The following is a 16,747-nucleotide window of genomic DNA, read 5'->3' on the forward strand; positions in this document are numbered from 1 at the left end:
GCCCGGAAAATCTAAACGAATATTTCGTTAATGTGAGTAAAAATATAACTTCTACTATTTTGCCACAAAAAGATCCCATTTCCTATCTCCCCAATTCAGGAGTGTTCTCGAATTCATTCTTTTTAAGACCAATCGATATATCTGAACTGATCCAAACTATCAGTAGTATCAAAAGCAAATCATCCTGTAGTACTGATGGACTATCCATAAAAATCTTCTCAAATCTCACAGAAAATATGTTGGAAAACCTCGTCTCACTAATTAATGATTCCTTTGAAAGAGGCAAATTCCCAGAGTGCCTAAAGATAGCCATTATTATTCCCCTTCATAAGGGTGGTGAAAAATCTAATGCTTGCAACTATAGACCTATTGCCTTACTACCGGTACTTTCAAAAATTATTGAGAGACTCATAAAAACCCGTATTATGTCCTTTCTCATTGATAACATCTTATCCCAAAATCAGTTCGGCTTTTTAACTAATAAATGTACCACTGATGCCTTGTTTTTTGTGTTTCATGAGGTTTACTAAGCACTAAACAATAATCTTTATACTGCCACTGTTTTCTGTGACTATGCCAAAGCTTTTGATTGTGTAAATCACGACATTTTAATTAAAAAACTAAATTTCTATGGGATTCGAGGTATTTTTTGAATTGGTTCCAATCTTACTTGAATAATAGGAAACAACTAGTTAGAGCAAATGATACTGACTCTAGTCTCAAAAACATTGTATGTGGAGTACCACAAGGTTCAATATTGGGTCCTCTACTGTTTCTTATCTTTATAAATGACATCACTAACTTAAAAATCGATGGAAAAATTTTTAAATGAAGTAAAAGTCAGACTTACTCTCAAGACCCATTCAAGATTTGGAAAAATTTTTCTTTTTGCTGATGATACCAGTATCACTTGGAGCAACTCAACTATTGCATCTCTTCATGCAACTATAACTTCTGATTTGCTTACGATAAAAACCTGGTCTGACTCCAATGTACTCTCTTTTAACGTGGATAAGACAGTAGCATTATCCTATAAAAGTGCTCTTCAACCCCTGCTTGTTAATAACAGCCAGATCTCTACCGTTGATTCTGTAAAATTTCTTGGTATTTTTTTAGACAGCAACCTCAAATGGTCCCTTCATATCGATGTGTTAAGTAAGAAACTCGCCTCAGCCTGCTATGCTATAAGATCTGTTTCGAAAGAACTCAATTTAGCATCTTCTAAACTAACATATTTTTCTTTGTTCGAGTCTCATCTTCGATATGGTCTTCCTTTTTGGGGTTCTAGTACAGCTGCCCAATTAGATGTTATTTTTAAATTACAAAAAAGAGCAATAAGGTATCTGTTTGGCCTCAGAAGAACAACACATTGCAGAAGTTACTTCAAAGATCACGGCATTTTAACACTTACATCTTTATATATTTTAGAAACTGTTTGCTTAATTCGTAAACACATGCATGTCTTTCCAGCAAGGCCTCGTCATGACTACTCCACCAGAAATTCAAATTTTGATGTCTATTTACCGATCCCGTCCTCTGAGTTAGTAAAGAAATCGATATTATATTCCGCAAAAAAACTATACAACCATCTTCCTTTACAACTCAAATCTGCAACATCTTTCCCCAAGTTCCGTAAAATGACAAAAGCTCATCTATCTAAAAGACCATATTATTCAGTAGAAGAGTCTCTTAATGACTAACTAAGAAATTACAGTAATGTACAAGTAACCAAACTTATCTATATTTGGGTGTCACATGCAGCAGCTTAAACTTATTAGTTCCTATGTCTATAAATAGTTTACTTTGTTGTATATTCACTTTGCAATTTCTATAAATTGTTGCAATATATCGATTTTGTTTTTTTTTCTTTACTTTATTAACTTATATTTTGTATTTATGTATATTTTTTTTATATTGACGATTTATCAAATTTCAGAAAATTGTATTTGTTATTGTTATTGTTAGATATTATTTATTTATTTTTTCTGACTTTAATTAAGCTTTGTCCATAAAATTTGTATTTTCAGTGACAATAAAGCATATTTCTATTCTATTCTATTCTATAATGGGAAAAACAAGACATCGGCCAACTTGAGCTGAGTATTCCTTGTTAATTGTCTATCCTTGATTCCTTAGTTACCTATATACCTATATACCTTGGTTATAACAAAGTAATCAAGGGTAGACCATTAACAAGGAATACTAAGCTTAAGTTGGTCAATACCTTGTTTTTCCCATTGCTACGCTATCCCTTGCCATTTACATTTTTCCAGAACTTTCAAAATGATCTTTTCAAAAACCATTTCCTGAGTGGAAATCCAAATTTGAACCATTAGTTAGTTAAAAAAAAAGTAATTTTCATTACAATCAATTTTGACTCGATTCCATATAGTTTCAGAACCATTTGAAACTAATTTGTTAAAAACTGGGTACTAATCCTAGCGTCATCTATTGTGAATCTAGGAAAACTGACTTTTTAATGAATGATTAATGAATTTAATTGAATATTGTTACACATACACATTCCCTATTAGGTCTGGATCCCGCGTACCAAAAAAAGTTGATTAATAGCAAGCTGAAAATTTGTTAATAGCTTAACGGTGTCTAGTTGAACAAACTTTGATGTATGGGAACACTGGAACAGGAGAAGTTTTAACTGTGGAACAGGTTAAGAATTTGGAACGCCAGACTACGAAAACGTCCCATGTATTTTGTCGGACAAAAGTTCCAATTGAATTGGAACACTGGAACAAGGGAAGTTTTAATTGTGGAACAGGTTAAAAATTTGGAAGGCCAGACTATGAAATAGTCCTGTGTATTTTGTCGGACAGAACTTCTAATTGATTTGTTAAATACCCTTTCATTAAACTCTCATGCAAAAATCAGACTGGTATTTATCACCAACTGGGCGTTTTAATAAGTCCGATACGTAGAACATGTCAAATGACAGGAATTATGACAGGTGATGAATAGCAGTCTGATTTTTGCATGAGAGTTTAATGAAAGGGTATTTAACAAATCAATTGGAAGTTCTGTCCGACAAAATACACAGGACTATTTCGTAGTCTGGCCTTCCAAATTTTTAACCTGTTCCACAATTAAAACTTCCCTTGTTCCAGTGTTCCAGTACATCAAAGTTTGTCCGACTAGACACCGTTAAGCTATTCACAAATTTTCAGCTTGCTATTATCAACTGTTTTTAGTACGCGGGATCCAGGCCTATATATTACAATCTTAACACGTTTTACCATACTTGTTTTTGTTATAGACGTCTCTGCGAAAGTCCAGAAAGAAGATGAAGTAGCCTTTTCAGCCAGAAAAAAATGTACATTGCGAATATACTTGATAGGAGTGTTATTAGTATTTCTCGTATCTACTACAGCTGTGATATTAGTATTCGTCTTACGAAAAGATGCTCAAGATCAAATCCCACATAAAGAGGATACCATAATAATAACCAACTCGTCCTCTAGACTGATACCAAAAGAGGTTTGGGGGGGAAGAAAAGCGGTGGGGAAAATGGAGGAGCTGAAAACTCCTGTAGGTTTAGTCATTCTGAAACATACAGCAGGTGGAAATTGCTCTAATTTTGAGCAGTGTGCCAAGAAGATGCAGACGTTGCAATCAACGGACATCGGTGATAACGATTTACCAGACATATATTTTAATTTTGGTATTGGTGCTGACGGAAACGCTTATTTTGGAAGGGGATGGAACATCCTCCCAGCTTCTAGGGCAAACTGTATCGAGATAGTGTTAATAGGAAATTTCCAGATAGATCCCTTCACACTTACCATGTTTAAAGCAACAAAGGCACTGCTGAAGCACGGAACAGATCATAAGTATTTATCCGAAGACTACAAATTGATTGGCCACAACCAAGTTAACACGACTAAAAGTCCGGGGAAAAATGTTCTGGCTGTAATCAATCAGTTTCAACATTTCGATCCTACCGACTACAAGGGTATTCCGCTAGACTCCGATCCAATGGTAAGAGTATATCAAGAGCTTTCTGGCTGTACAAAGGCTTAGTGTGACTTCTAACCGCTATGACGCATGTATATTTATGCTTTCTCTAACAACACTGCTTCACTAACACTTACCTTAGTTTACTAATGCACAATAACATTAATGTAGTTTAGTATTTACTCTAATTTTGATTCCGTTTAGGATGTATCAAAGGTGCAAATAACAACTTACGTAATAGGTGTTTTAAAATGATTGTAAAAAGAGGAAATCAAAAGCAGGAAAAGGATTAAAACAACGGCATCAACAAGTGGAAAACGAAATAATTAGAAAGAAACAAGTACTTATAAAACAAATAAGATTGAAGAAAATAAAGAAAATATCTTCATCTTGGGCCATCAATATTGCGTCGTCTGCGTAACAGAGTATTTTTATCTCTTTGTTTCCAATTCTGTATCTGGTACATGGTACATTCCATGTCAAATCACTCAGGCAAAAAATTTTGGATCTCCGATTTGTCTGAAAATTGGTATATAGCTTCTGCGGGACGTAAAAATAAGATATTTAAGGTCAAAAAATCTTCTTCTTCTTTTTTTCTCAAAATGTGATTTTATGCGATTTTACAGTGATTTGGTGTTTATTTAAACAAATTTGCATTTTCTGTCGTAAAGTATCAATGAAAAACATAATATTTTAATAGAAAGGACTCAAAAATGTCATTATATGGCATTATACAAGTTATTTTGAATCAAAACAAGTTTTTGATCAAATTTTATAGTGTAAAAAACGTTAAAATACCGTTTTTTACACTTTCCTCCATTCCCAAAATACGTCATCATCGATTTGGCTGAAAATTTGCCCATAGATATCCAAAAGATAGAACTTTAAGTGGTTAGAAGGATTTGAATTATATTACAATACCAAAAAAGTTACATGCAGTAATATCAGACTCAAAAGTATATATTAGTCCAGTCGGGATAGCATTTGATCTTGAATGCCGAGCTGCCCAAAATTTTATTTTTCTGATCTTTAAGGAAGTCAATAGTAGCTTAAATTTAAAATAACGAATGAATTCCTCCGTTACGTTAGCCGCCATCTTGATTTTAAAGGAAAACCTGTTTGGCTCAATATCTCCGCCATTTTTAACTTTTCGACAAAAATGGTAGGAACTGAAATTGTTCCAAATAAATCGTATTTACAATTATTACAATTTCTTTTTGTTAATTTTTGTCGTGAGGTCGATATTTTCGAGTTAATTTTACTTACAGTAGACGCCTATATTTTTGACTATAATATTGCATGTAACTTTTTTGGTATTGTAATATAATTCAAATCCTTCTCACCACTTAAAGTCCTATGTTTTGTCTATCTGTGGGCAAATTTTCAGCCAAATCGATTATGATGTATTTTGGGAATGGAGAAAAATGTAAAAAACGGTATTTTAACGTTTTTTACACTATAAAATTTGATCAAAAGCTTGTTTTGAATCAAAGTAACTTGTTATAATGCCATATAATGACATTTTTGGGTCCTTTCTATTAAAATATTATGTTTTTCATTAATACTTTACGATAGAAAATGCAAATTTGTATAAATAAACACCAAATCACTGTAATATCGCATAAAATAACATTTTGAGAAAAAAAGAAGAAGATTTTTTGACCTTAAATATCTTATTTGTACGTCTCGCAGAAGCTATATACCAATTTTCAGACAAATCGGAGGTCCAAAATTTTTTTTGCTCCAAAATTGAGTGATTTGAAATGGAATGACCCATCATCCTCTTCCTTTGTTTACCCTTTTGATGATTTCATCCATGATTAAATTGAAGGGCATAGGACTCATAGAATAGAATACGAATAGAGGAAATACGGAACAAAATGTTCATAAAAGTTGAAAAACAGAGCCCTACAGGGGTACGGAGGTGTAAAAAAAAATGCCAGAGGCAAGGTGCCTGAAAAGAACCTTGTGCCGAGACCCGCCGTGAAAAAGACCGAAGGAAAGACCTCTCTCTTGTTGTTTCCCCATTACTGAGGATCTATCTTCAGCTGCTCTAAGGCCGATGCCGCAGTGCAGGAAGTTTGCTAGGATGGTGAATGGTGATGGTAGATACCCGCCTGGCGACCATCCAGCTACTTATATCACGAATAATCCAACGACGGTAGCCGCAGTGGCCTCCCATTACCATCTACCCACCCGGTGGTCCGCCAGGCGTCTATCCACCCATATCAGTCGTGTTTGATAAATCCATCCGGGTAGCCTCGCTATGGATGAAAGCGTAATAAGTGCTGTGTATAAAAGAAGGGTAATTTGGGACCCAGCAGACCCACTACTATGTGACGAAACATGGCTTAAAATATCTGTTTTATTTATTCTTTGCAGTTGCATTAAAAAAATCCAATATTCAAGTCAGGTGAATTTAAAAAACAATTTTTGCCTTTAAGTCGATTTTTCTCCACTTTCTGAAAAGTGTAGTGAGTGAGTTTTACCTCTAATATGACGATATGCTAAAAAAACAAACCGAATGTAACGTAACAAATGAAACAAACGATTCCTCAGCAGTCAGTTGGATACTGACTTCTGACTTCATTTCACTCTTTCACTGCGTCCAGGATGCAGCGACCCTCCACCATCCACCTTTAAAATCCACCCTCCAAGCCACCATCTAGCATCCTGCAGTGCGGCATCGGCTTAAGAGCTTCGCAGAATGAGTTTCCAGCTAAATTCTTCAAATTCCAGCTTTCTTTTAAGAAAAGACCTGCTACAAGGTAAAAAACGTGCATATCAAATGCCACGATAGATAGAGACCTCAGAGAAATTGACTGGGAGAACAGAGCAAATGCTTTAGTTTCTTTTGAGCTCTCCAACCATCCGCCTTCCGTAAATAACAAATGCATTATTTGCTCAGTTGGCTTTAGTTATTCTATTTATTCGGCCTCCTTCTTACGGTGTCTTATCCTTAAGACGTTGGCCATTACATTTGCCCATTTAATCTTATTTTCAGCCGCCCTGAATAGTTCTATGGAGGTCATATTTGTCCATTGTCGTAGGCATTTAAGCCAAGAGTTGCGTCTTCTCCCTGGTCCCCTTTTGCTATTGATTTTTCTTTCGATTATAAGTTAGATCAGTTCATACTTTTGATTTCTTACGATGTGCCCAAAATGTTGTGTTTTCCGTTCTTTTATTATAAGCATAAGCTCCCTTTCTTTGTTTATCCTCCGCAAGGCGTTGCAGTATCTCATGTAAAATATTCTTAGAATTTTACGGTAGCAACAGAGTTCGAATGATTGGATTCTTTTTTGTGTTACTGCTATAATTGTCCAGGCTTCAACACCATAGAACAAGGTAGAGAAAACATAGCACTAGTTCTCAATATTCTAGTTCTCAATGAGATATCTAGCTGGCGGTTTCATAGAACGTTTTGCATTTATTCGGTAAAATTACGTTTTTTTCGGTTGAACATTTATAATGTTTTTTGTTACACGTTACGTCACTATTCAATAATCCTCGTGAAAGGCATTAATTCCATATATGTAACTGCATTGTAAATCTAGTAAATAGTTTGCTATAAAAATAAAGGTTATACTGATAACAGTAATGAAATTCATTTATTTATATTTCTTAAGAAATTTGTTATCACAAGATTATTGTAAATATTGTTTCATCATATGTAAATAGTTTAAAAAAGGCAGGAATTAGCAATGGATATTTTTTAAGTATCTAGTATGTACTTCTGTCCCTTGCTTTTGATAACTGGAAAATTCGCTGCTAACTTTTAGAAATAATCGGTTCCATCCAAATATGTAGTACAATTTCTTGTTCTAAATGCGGAAATCTCTTATTGTTCTGTCCTGTTCATGATTTAAAGTCAAACATATACATAATTTCATCTTTTTCGATATATTGGTACTTTGGATTATGTGATTCCCACACAAGTTTAATTTTCCTACCCTGTCAAAAGCTTTTTGTAATCTATAAAGCATATATTTCCTATGTCCTCCATAGGTTTCATAATTCCCTAGATGACGGGTATGGGAACGCCTCTCAGACATTGGTGATACCGGGGAAGTTAAATATACTAGGGTGGGGGATTCAAAATGCTGTAGTTGTAGCGCGCAAGATGGAAACTAATAAAGAAACAAAAACCTCAACGCAAACTGGACATCCAAGTATGTATTGGAAAACGACACGATACAGCAGATCGTACTTCTCTTTTCTCTTCTTCTTAGTCTTCTATCGTCCATTTTCGGACATAGGCCATTCTCAACACTTCCACCGATCTCTATCCTCAGCAACATACTCTTTTAGTTTGTTCCGCTTATTTTTTGATGTCATCTGCCATCTCATTTTGTGATCTTCCTGTTGGTCGTCTACCTTTGCAAGGTTTCCATCCAATGTTATATTGTGGCGTTCCAAAGTTGATCTTTTTGTCCAGCAGTGTAGTCTGCAGAGCTCCATTTAAGCTTGGCAATTTTCCGAGTGATATGTAGTCCTTGCAGAGATAGCATGGCAAACAAATGGAGACGCAAACAAATCAACGAGTAAGTTTCTTTTGGAACGGAAAATATAAGATGAGCATGACATGTGATACGCAGCAGTAATGACAATAATCTTATAAACAATGTGTTTTGGGAAAGACCAGATAGGAGGTCTGTAGAATGGCCTAGAAAAAGGTGGAGAGATGCAGTCATGGAGGATCTGGAGAAAATTAGAGTGAGACAATGGGAAATAGAGACACAGGACCGACAAACATGAAAGGTAAAAGCGGCAAAAACTCACGAAGAATTGTAACGCCATTGGTGATGTGATGATGTTGAATTTTTGTTGTGATATTCGACTTTTGTTTTTGGTCTTAGTCATTCGTATAACAAACACAGTCTAGTAGAAACCTATTAAACATGAATTGAACAACGTAAGTACTAGAAAAGCACCGAAAAGCAACACCAAGAAAGAACAAACAGAAATGGATAGGTATGAACTGAAAAAATGTTACAATAATATTAATGTCAGGGCTACACATTCAAACTTTCAAACAGTTATAAGATTACTAAAAAATATGTAATATATAATGAATGTTTTGTTATTGGTTATTGTGTAAATGTTACCAAACATTAAAAAACAGCAGAAAAATCGGAAGTATCTGTACAAATATTATTTATTTGTAAAAGACATATGGTTTTATGTTATTGAGACAATAACAGGATAATCCGATGAAACCGAACATAGCAAATTACGATGACCTATTTTGATAAATTTTTACAGCTTTTAATCTTTACAGCCTCACGAAAAACAAGTTAGATATGCAGAAACATAAGCTTAGTGTCGAATATTAGCACAAATACACAAAAATATCTTTATTCGCGGAATATACAGGGGCTACATTCAAAGTTAAATACAGGGTTAAAAAAAGTGTGGCAAAATGGAACCATCTTTGATACAATCTTATGAATTTTGAAATCGTAAGATAATATGAAATAATATTGTGCTCTGCATTTTACAGAAAATCCTTCAAATTTGTATAGCTTGATCGTTGTTTCAATTGCCGCCATCTTGTATTTTTTACATAGCAAACACTTTGCTCCTGAAGTATTGAGTTCGTATAGACGGAGAGCTAGAGCTGAAAAATCATCGTCATAAGTAATATGGAGTTTTTCCTGTGAAATGTGTCCACTGTATATTGACAATTATTATGACCCCTTTCAAGGTGACACCTCAGTGGATACAGGAAGTAGCAATAAGGGATGAAAGGGGAAAGTTAGTGCAGTCATTAAAGGTTTTGACCTCCTATTTTGTTAAACCTCCATCGATTTGCACGAAAATTGGTGACTAGTTAGAGCATACCTCAAGAAATAAAACTGATTTGGTGCCAACTTGCACTTTTACCCTGGTGGTGAATTCCACCCCTTCCCGCGGGTGAAACAATTTTATTAAAAATAACCCCACAAATCGATAGAGGGACAAATTTTAAGTAAAATTTGTTATATCATGTTATTAAAATAAATGAATACTTTTTGAGTTATTAAAGATCAAAGATTTGTCTATTTAAGAGCGTATGCGTGAAGTTACGGTTAAATTATATGAAGTTAAGTATTATATGTGTGACAGAAAAATTCCAATGAAGCTGAAGGGAAAATTCTATAAAACAGCCATAAGACCGGCTATGATGTACGGAACTGAATGTTGGGCAGTGAAAAAGAAAGAGGAACAACGAATGCATGTGGCGGAAATGAGAATGCTTAGATGGATGAGTGGAGTGACAAAGAAGGATAAAATTAGAAATGAGTATATTAGGGGAAGTCTAGGTGTGGCACCAATTGATGCCAAAATGAGAGAGCATAGGTTAAGATGGTTCGGTCATGTTCAACGTCGAGACGTTAATCATCCAATACGAAGAATAGCTGAAGTGCAGATTCCTGGAAGGAGTAGGAGAGGAAGACCAAAGAAGACCTGGGGGGAGGCGATAAGGCAGGACATGTTGGTAAAGGGGATTAACATTGATATGACCCAAGACAGAATTGTGTGGAGAAATGCAATTAGGGAAGCCGACCCCGCATAGGGATAAGGCAAAGAGAATGATGATGATGCGTGAAGTTACGGATGATAAAAAGAACATATTAATTAATTGTATGTTAGTAAAATATTATTTTTATATTATTTCGATATTTAATTGAATTTTTTCTATCAATATGAACTGAATATGTCCAGAAACTGGGGATGTCCAATTATGGGTACATTTGACATATTCGAATACACTTTTGCTAAATTTATAATATCGAAATAATATAAAAATAATATTTTAGTAACATACACTTAATTAATATGTTCTTTTTATCATCCGTAACTTCACGCATGTGCTCTTAAACAGACAAAGCTTTGATCTTTAATAACTCAAAAAGCACTGATTTATTTTAACAACATGATACAACAAATTTTACTTATAATTTGTCCCTCTATCGATTTGTGGGGTTATTTTTTATAAAATTGTTTTCAATTGGGGGTGGTATCCACCCCCAGGGCAAAAGTGCAAGTTGGCACCAAATCATTTTTATTTTTTGAGGTATGCTCTAACTAGTCACCAATTTTCATGCAAATCGATGGAGGTTTAACAAAATAGGAGGTGAAAACCTTTAAAGACTACACTAACTTTCCCCTTTCATTCCTTATTGCTACTTCCTGTATCCACTAAGGTGTCAGCTTGAAAGGGGTCATAATTATCAATATACAATAGACACATTTCACATGCCAAACTCCATATTATTTATGACGATGATTTTTCGGCTCTAGCTCTTAAACTATTAAGTATCGAACTGAGTTTTTCAAATTCTACCCATTCCGGTCTTGCTTTTCTAGTGATTTCTGCACTTTGGTTCTTTTTGACAAGTTTCAGCATTTGGCCTAAGTAGATGTGTTCTTGGACTTGTTCTATATCGTCATCATCAATGGCGTTATCTTCGTGAGTCTTTGCCGCGTTTACTATTTCCTTCCATGTTTGTCGGTTCTGTACCACTATTTCCTATTGTTGCACTTCCATTTTCTCTAGATATTTTCTGACTGCATCTTTCCACCTTTTTCTATGCTTTTCTAAGATGTCTTCTAGAGCTACGTTAAACATCCGCATCACTCAAACGCGATAAAAAGAGGAATAAGACAGGGTGACACCATATATCACCGAAGCTATTTAATCAGGTATTAGAAGACATATGCAAGAAATTACACTGGAAAAAAAAAGGAACCAAAATAAATGGGCAATACTTGAGTCACCTTAGATACACCGATGATATCGTCCTAATAGCCAACAGTAAAGAAATACTGAACTGAAAGATATGCTAGAAGAATTAGAACACCAAGCAAAAATAGTAGGTTCAAGAATGCATCTAGGTAAAACAAAGATGATGACAAACACAAAACAAGATACTGACAATTTGAAGAAGTGAAATGGAACGAGAATACTATATATTTGGGACAAGTAATACAAGCGGGCAGAAAAAATCAAACAAAAGAAAGTAAAAGACGTATAAGATTCGCATGGGCGGAATTTATGGTAGGGGAGCCCAAGCGGGGATTTTTGCAGTAACTCGGGCGCGTCAGATTATCATATGAGGAGAACACTGGTATCCTTTAGATGTACCTCTATCATATATTGGCTCTAAAAACAGGGGAGTTCGTTAAGGGGGGGGTTTTAGAAAAACTCGAAATTGTCAGATTAAGATAAGGTAAGTTAAGTACATGCAAAAGAGTGTATATTTCAAAAATCTGACGATTTGGGCGGGGCGTAAGGAAATGGGTGAGTCACAAAGTGTCACAAGAAATAAGCGAATATTTCGCCAAATGAACGATAGATCTAAAAACTAAAAAATACGTACTCAATATTTGTCAAAAATCTATCGAATGATACCAAACACGACTGCCCACAGAGAGGAATGGGGGGTAAATTTAAAATTTTAAATACGAATCCCGCGATATTTCGCGAAATGAACATCAGATCGAAAAACTGAAAAATACGAGACTTATTGAAATCAAATTCAATTAAAATAAGACTTATTCAATATGTTTGAAAAATCTATCGAATGGCACCAAACCCGACCCTTCACGGATGTGGGGTTACTTTAAAATTTTAAATAAGAGCCCCCATCTTTATTGCAGATTCGGATTCCTTAAGTAAAAATAAGTAATTAACTTTTATTTGAAACATTTTTTCGAATTATGGATAGATGGCGCTATAATCGGAAAAAACGATTGTTGGAAATGGAAAATTAAATTAAAAGTGGAAAGTCCCCACTAAAATGGAAAACTTTACTTAACTTTTTTTGGTTTTAGAACCTGCTCTTCACAACCCAATATGTCCCCAAAGCGCTCGAGTGACTGCACATTTAGCATACTTTCCTCCCCTACTATTAGCAAATTGAGCTACATACTGAAGAATAAGAAATATGCGCAACATCTCAAGTCTAAAGTCTTCAACCAGTGTGTGTTACCAGTAATCATGTATGGAGCACAAACTTGGACACAAACCAAGAATAATTTGGATAAACTTATAAAAACACAGATAGCAATGGAAAGACAGATGTTGCAAATACACTTAAAGGACAAAAAACGAAACGAGTGGATTCGAAATATTACTCAGTTGAAGGATGTAACAGAAAAAGTAGCCGAAAATTTGTGGGACACAACAACAGTCACAGAGACGATAAGTGGAACAAGGAATTACTACACTGGAGACCATCGAAAATATCTACCAGAACAATACAATAAAAGTAAAAGTAGATAAAGAACTCACTGACCCAATTGAAGCTGGCAATGGATAAGACAGGGAGATTCCCTGAGTCCTCTGTTGTTCAACTTGATCATGGACGAAATAATAAAAAAAGTAAGAACAAAAAAAGGATACCAAATGGGAGAAAAACAACTCAAAATAATCTGCTATGCAGACGACGCAATACTAATAACTCAAAGTGAAGATGATTTACAACGTATGCTGCACGAATTTAATACAACCACTAGAAAATTTAACATGTTAATTTCCCCAAAAAAGACTAAATGCTTGGTTATAACAGCAGATCTAATAAGGCGTAAATTAGAGCTGGAGGGTCAAATAATAGAACAAGTCATGGAGTTTAAATATCTAGGCATCACACTATGCAACTACGGAAAGCTCGAAACAGAAGTGGAAGATCAGGTGAATAAAGCAAACCGAGCCGCAGGTTGCCTGAATGAAACAATATGGAGAAATAAAAACATCGGAAAAGAAGTGAAAGGCAGAATTTACAAAACAGTCATCAGACCAATTATGACATACGCGGCAGAAACACGACCTGATACAGAAAGGACAAAAAGAATGCTAGAAACAGCAGAGATGAAAACATTGCGAAAAATCGATGGTAAGACGCTGTGGGATAGAGCTAGAAGTGCAGATATACGAAGGAGATGCAAGGTGGACAACATTAATAACTGGGTGAAAAGCAGAAGAGTAGAATGGAACGACCACATAAGCCGAATGACAGCAAATACAGTAGTAAGGACGGCGAGAGACGGTTCCCCAATAGGAAGACGATCAGTGGGAAGATCACGAAAAATATGGAATGACAACTTACTGGAGACACATTGAAAAACAGACAGAGTAATGTCTATATAAAAAGAAGAAGAAGAAGAGGAAGAGACCATATGAATACCAAAGAAATAGAAGACCACAGATGAGAGGGGTTGATAACTTAAAGAGGAAAGCCATCGCAGATGGATGAACTTAGCTCAGGACAGAGACAAATGGAGACAAGAAGGGGCTAAAATGGGTTATATGGATTACATAGTAGGGTGGGCCGAAAAAAACTTTTTTTTTATTTCGTGTTGCTATGCCGCGAAAAAGTTGCTACTCGGATAGAGTTTTAAATTACAAAAAGAATTTTTCAAATTGGTTGATATCTTCCGCTCGCGCATTAGTCGTAAAGTTTGAAAAATTGGTTGTTTTTGATATTCTTTTTCTCATGATCATCTTTCAGTGCGTCACAGTTTTTCGATTTCTTTCTAACGCATTAAATTGTATGTGACAGAAAAAAAGGCACGTCCGTGATTACAGACATTTACAAGATTTATTCTAGTTATTCGAGTTGTGGATAGATGGCGCCATAATAAAAAAATTTTTTTTAATTAGATAATAATATTACAAATATAATCTGCATAATTTATAAGACTATACAAATCAAAGAATATACCATTTTATAAATGCAAGAAACACATTTTATTTGTTTTTATTCCAAATTGAAAATAAAATGTGACAACTGTCAGATTTAACTAAAATGTCATGTTAGAATAAATGTCATAAATGTGTATTATTACGGACTTACCCTTTTTCCTATCATTTGTTACGCACTGAAAAATGCTCATGAAAATTACAATATTTTTTTAAAAACACAAAGCTATTTTATCCCGTTTTGCTATACCGCGTACATCTTTCCTTGAGGGGTCAGGATTAAAATAAAGCAAAGAAAAAAAGATATATTGACATATTCCGGTCGCGCATCGTCCATAAAATATTAAAAAATATCGTTTTTTGCTATTTTCTTCTTTGAAAATACAACGCTTTTAATAATATAAAACCAACTTAACGGCCCTACTTTTCATGTGACAGGCACAAGACTTAAATAAAAAAAAAACAACTGAATTGCAATAAAAATGCAATAAAAATTTCAAAAACAACCAATTTTTTTAAATTTTACAACTAATGCGCGACCGGAAGATATCAACCAATTTGAAAAATTCTTTTTGTAATTTAAAACTCTATCCCAGTAGCAACTTTTCCGCGGTATAGCAACACGAAATAAAATAAAAAGTTTTTTTCTTCCCACCCTATTACATAGATAGATAGATAGATAGATCACTCAAACACATTCTTTACACCTATCTATTAAGGTCGCGTCATATTATAATGAACGTCGCGTTTTCGGCACGTAGCGTTTCGTTTGCGAAAAATATAATTTAATGGTTTTTAAATTGAACAATTCATATTGTGCGTATAAGACACGTTAAGGTCGCGTCATATTATAATGCACGTCGCGTTTTCGGCACGTAGCGTTTGCAGATCGGCAATCGGACTGCCCATTCACATTATCATACATAGAACGTTTACGTTGGTTTCAGTTTGGTGCGGTGCAGATGTGTTTATTGTCACAACACATGTTTACATGACAAATTGCCTCGAAAACTACTTTTTAAATTAGACCGGGCAGTATCGTCGCCCCGGCTAGCGAAATTATTCCGATTCGATATTTTTAAACAAACTTACTCAAAAAGAAGTCCTTATAACATATCCACAGGGTGCCGGGCGGTACCGTGGTCGAAAAATTGTTTAAAATTTTTTTTTAAACAAATTCACAAAAATATTTTTTTCATTTCGAGCAATATTTTTTTAGATATACTAGGTCATTCTGGGCAAAAAAGGTCTCTTGTCATTTTTCTCTAAAATTGATTGTTGTCGAGTTACATGCGATTAAAAATTTGAAAGATGCGAAAAGGCCATTTTCAAGGCTTAATAACTCGATTAAAAGTATTATTATGAATTTCAATAAGTGACCAAATCAAGTTTCAAACCCCTTCTTCAAGGTCCCAAAGAGATTTTTGTCATTATTTTACTACAAAGCTGTTATTTTTAGTTATTAACAATTAGCGCTATAGTCCAACTGTATCGTCGCCCCCGTTAGCGAAACTATTTCGATTAGATGTTTTTGCACAAACTTACTCAAAAAGAGTCCTTATAACAAACACATCCACAGGGTGCCAGGCGGTGCCGTTGTCAAAAAATTGTTTTAACAATTCTTATTAAACAAATTCACAAAAATAATTTTTTCATTACGAACGATTTTTTTTTAGATAATTTGGGTTATTCTTAGCAAAAAACATATCTTGCAAAAATGCGGAAATGGCCATATAACTCGACAACAATCAATTTTAGAGAAAAATCACAAGAGACCTTTTTTGCCCAGAATAACTCAAATTATTATTAATTTGGGTTTAATTAAATTATTAATAAAAAATTATTTTTGTGAATTTGTTTAACAAAAATTGTTTAAACAATTTTTAGACCACGGCACCGCCCGGAACCCTGTTGATGTGTTATAAGGACCTCTTTTTGAGTAAGTTTGTGCAAAAAAATCTAATTTCGCTAACGGGGGCGACGATACAATTGGACTATAGCGGTAATTGTTAATAGTTAAAAATAACAGCTTTGTAATAAAATAATGACAAAAATCTCTTCAGGACCTTGAAGAAGCTGTTTGAAACTTGATTTGGT

General features: G+C 34.5%; 1 protein-coding gene across 5 annotated transcripts in view; it reads left to right on the plus strand.

The window, feature by feature from the left end:
* Nucleotides 1-16,747, plus strand: part of LOC114333899 (peptidoglycan-recognition protein SC1a/b) — an 83,742-nt gene that overhangs the window by 40,378 nt on the left and 26,617 nt on the right. For 3 of the 5 annotated variants that reach the window (XM_028283899.2, XM_028283918.2, XM_028283926.2), the window contains exon 2: nt 3,269-3,990. The exons of the other annotated variants lie outside the window; for them this stretch is intronic. In XM_028283899.2, the coding sequence (XP_028139700.1) occupies nt 3,269-3,990 (722 nt within the window). The remainder of the gene's footprint in view (nt 1-3,268; nt 3,991-16,747) is intronic. 5 annotated transcript variants of the gene reach the window in all.

Source organism: Diabrotica virgifera, chromosome 5 (assembly GCF_917563875.1).
Source record: "Diabrotica virgifera virgifera chromosome 5, PGI_DIABVI_V3a".
In the NCBI taxonomy this organism is placed as follows: domain Eukaryota; kingdom Metazoa; phylum Arthropoda; class Insecta; order Coleoptera; family Chrysomelidae; genus Diabrotica; species Diabrotica virgifera.